The sequence below is a fragment of the Capsicum annuum genome, unplaced genomic scaffold, assembly GCF_002878395.1.
Source record: "Capsicum annuum cultivar UCD-10X-F1 unplaced genomic scaffold, UCD10Xv1.1 ctg70632, whole genome shotgun sequence".
Classification (NCBI taxonomy): Eukaryota; Viridiplantae; Streptophyta; class Magnoliopsida; order Solanales; family Solanaceae; genus Capsicum; species Capsicum annuum.
The window spans coordinates 1,079-3,226 of NW_025880383.1; the positions used below are offsets into that span (position 1 = coordinate 1,079).

General features: G+C 37.9%; 1 protein-coding gene across 1 annotated transcript; it reads right to left on the reverse strand.

Moving 5' to 3' along the window:
- Nucleotides 1-1,262: 1,262 nt before the first annotated feature.
- On the reverse strand, nucleotides 1,263-2,057 carry LOC107855531 (auxin-responsive protein SAUR67-like). The gene has a single exon (XM_016700553.2). The coding sequence runs from the start codon at nucleotides 2,042-2,044 to the stop codon at nucleotides 1,409-1,411; it is 636 nt and encodes a 211-aa protein (XP_016556039.2). The 5' UTR covers nucleotides 2,045-2,057; the 3' UTR covers nucleotides 1,263-1,408.
- Between the last annotated feature and the right edge of the window lie 91 nt (nucleotides 2,058-2,148).

The following is a 2,148-nucleotide window of genomic DNA, read 5'->3' on the forward strand; positions in this document are numbered from 1 at the left end:
GGTTCATAAAAACTACACCCATGAGATTTTAGGATAACCCCACGTACCTCTATTTCCAAAGATAATAGATGTTTCTTGAAGCTTGCGGATTGGTGATTCCAAATATGTAATTATCTTCGAAAACCTACGGTCAAATCTTGAACTATTTGGGTTTTTATTTTGAAACCCTAAGGAGGGTCTTTGAGCACTTTTGATGAATGAAGGTATATTTTGGGGTCCTTGGAACTGAATTTTGTTTTTTAGGGCTAAGTAAGGGTGGAAAAGGACCATTTTTCCCCAAAAATGGAGTGTGTAAGTCACTTGAATTCTTTACATAGGCGCCGCCCATCCCATTTCCTATGTTTACATTGGCGCCGCCTAGGCTATTGCCTATGTTTACATAGGCGCCGCCTAGGCTATTGCCTATGCTTTCCAGTGGCCATGGGCGATTGGTTAGGCAACACATATCACTTTGAAAGGCTATAACTTCTTGGCCGGGCGTTGGATTTTAGCAAAATTGGTATCGTTGGAAAGATAACTCGAAGACCTATCATTTGACACATAGTAGGCTCCCTAATTCAATATATACAGAGAATTATGGTCGATGGAAGCTGAGACACTTTACAACGTCCACTAGTACTTAGTCGATCGAAATAGTTTCAACTCGTCCTTGAGTTGAAGGACCTCTATGGTCTAAATTCAAGATTGAATGGATTCACATGATAGACAAATAATTAAAATGCCGTATTGGCATAGGATTTTATGGCTTTGGGATTTATCAACACATCAGAATCATGGTCTATATTGTAGCCCGAAATGCGGGGCGTTACATATTATGACTTATTTACATCCGAGTTTTAAGCTCATTGAAATTTCACAGGTTAATTTGATATATTTATGACCATGTGCCATCTCTCAAGACACAGGCTCTTGTATTATGGACTGAGGAACACTTGTAGTATCCATTTGTACATTTGGATAAGAATGGCATATTACCGGAAACAAGAATCGAAGTTGTGACCAATTAGTGTGGTGTAGGATAACCACTGAGCCTGTTATTGTATATTAAATGGTTGATTGATCAAGTATGAAATATAACTGCAAAGAAAATCTGAAAGACGAACACTTTATGATTTCACTTAATTTGAACTCCGTATAGTTAATTCTCATGTCATTAGACATGTGATGGAGTGATTCGCTTTTAGTTTCAACTGACAAAACTGATTGTCTTTAATAAATAATTGTGCTATTCCAAGATGACAATGTTAAAATTTCTCAATCACTAAATTGGAAAGTGAAAGCTATAGATCTGGTTAATTTCAAGATAAAACTCTATTACTTCTGTACTAATACAAGCCTTCAGTTGCCTATATCTCAACTGCTATACATTCTATTTTGAGCTATCATTTACAGAACATGACGTCATGACTCAATAAACAAGAAGCTGTTGGTTTCCACTTTTTTGGTGCAAATAAGAGGTTGAAGTAGAGCAACATGAAGGAATTGAGAGGAACAAAGCTCTGTGAAGAACTCCATCAGCTACACCGTTCTTGATTAGAGAAATGATGTAGTCCATAAAGCCTGAATCATAGGGTAATGTAATAGGGCCACCACTCGGCAGTCCAAGCTCTCCTTCAGACATGTTTAAAAGTTGCACAATGGTCTCATTTTCAAGGTAAGCAAGGGGAAACACATATCGCCTTGGATCGATTGTATAGACTACAAAATTGCCTTTTTCACCTGTAGAGGATGAGGATTTACTGCAACCGTCTGCACTACTGCCATTTCTTGGAAAAGAAATCCTCCTCCTCTGCATGGCTGCAAACTTCCGCCACCTCCTGGCCATCTTGATGAGTTTCTTAGGGATGAGCATTGCCATTTTTCTTGGAAGATTGGAAACAAGAAAGGAAACTAGAAATTTAGAACAATATGGTGTCTGAATCAATAATGCTTGTAGTTGACGATGAAAATGGATCATAGAAGGGGGGTTATTTATATAAAAGGCTGTAGACAGGTTTCGGTTGGAGCTTAAGCTTTTGTCACTAATGACCGAGGGCAAAGCCATGTGCCTATTTGTTGGCTATGTTTATGGGGCCTTAAATTTGTAGATGAAATGATGAAAGATTATAAGTTGTCTAGTTTTAATCAAAGAGGTTGATGCATTTATTC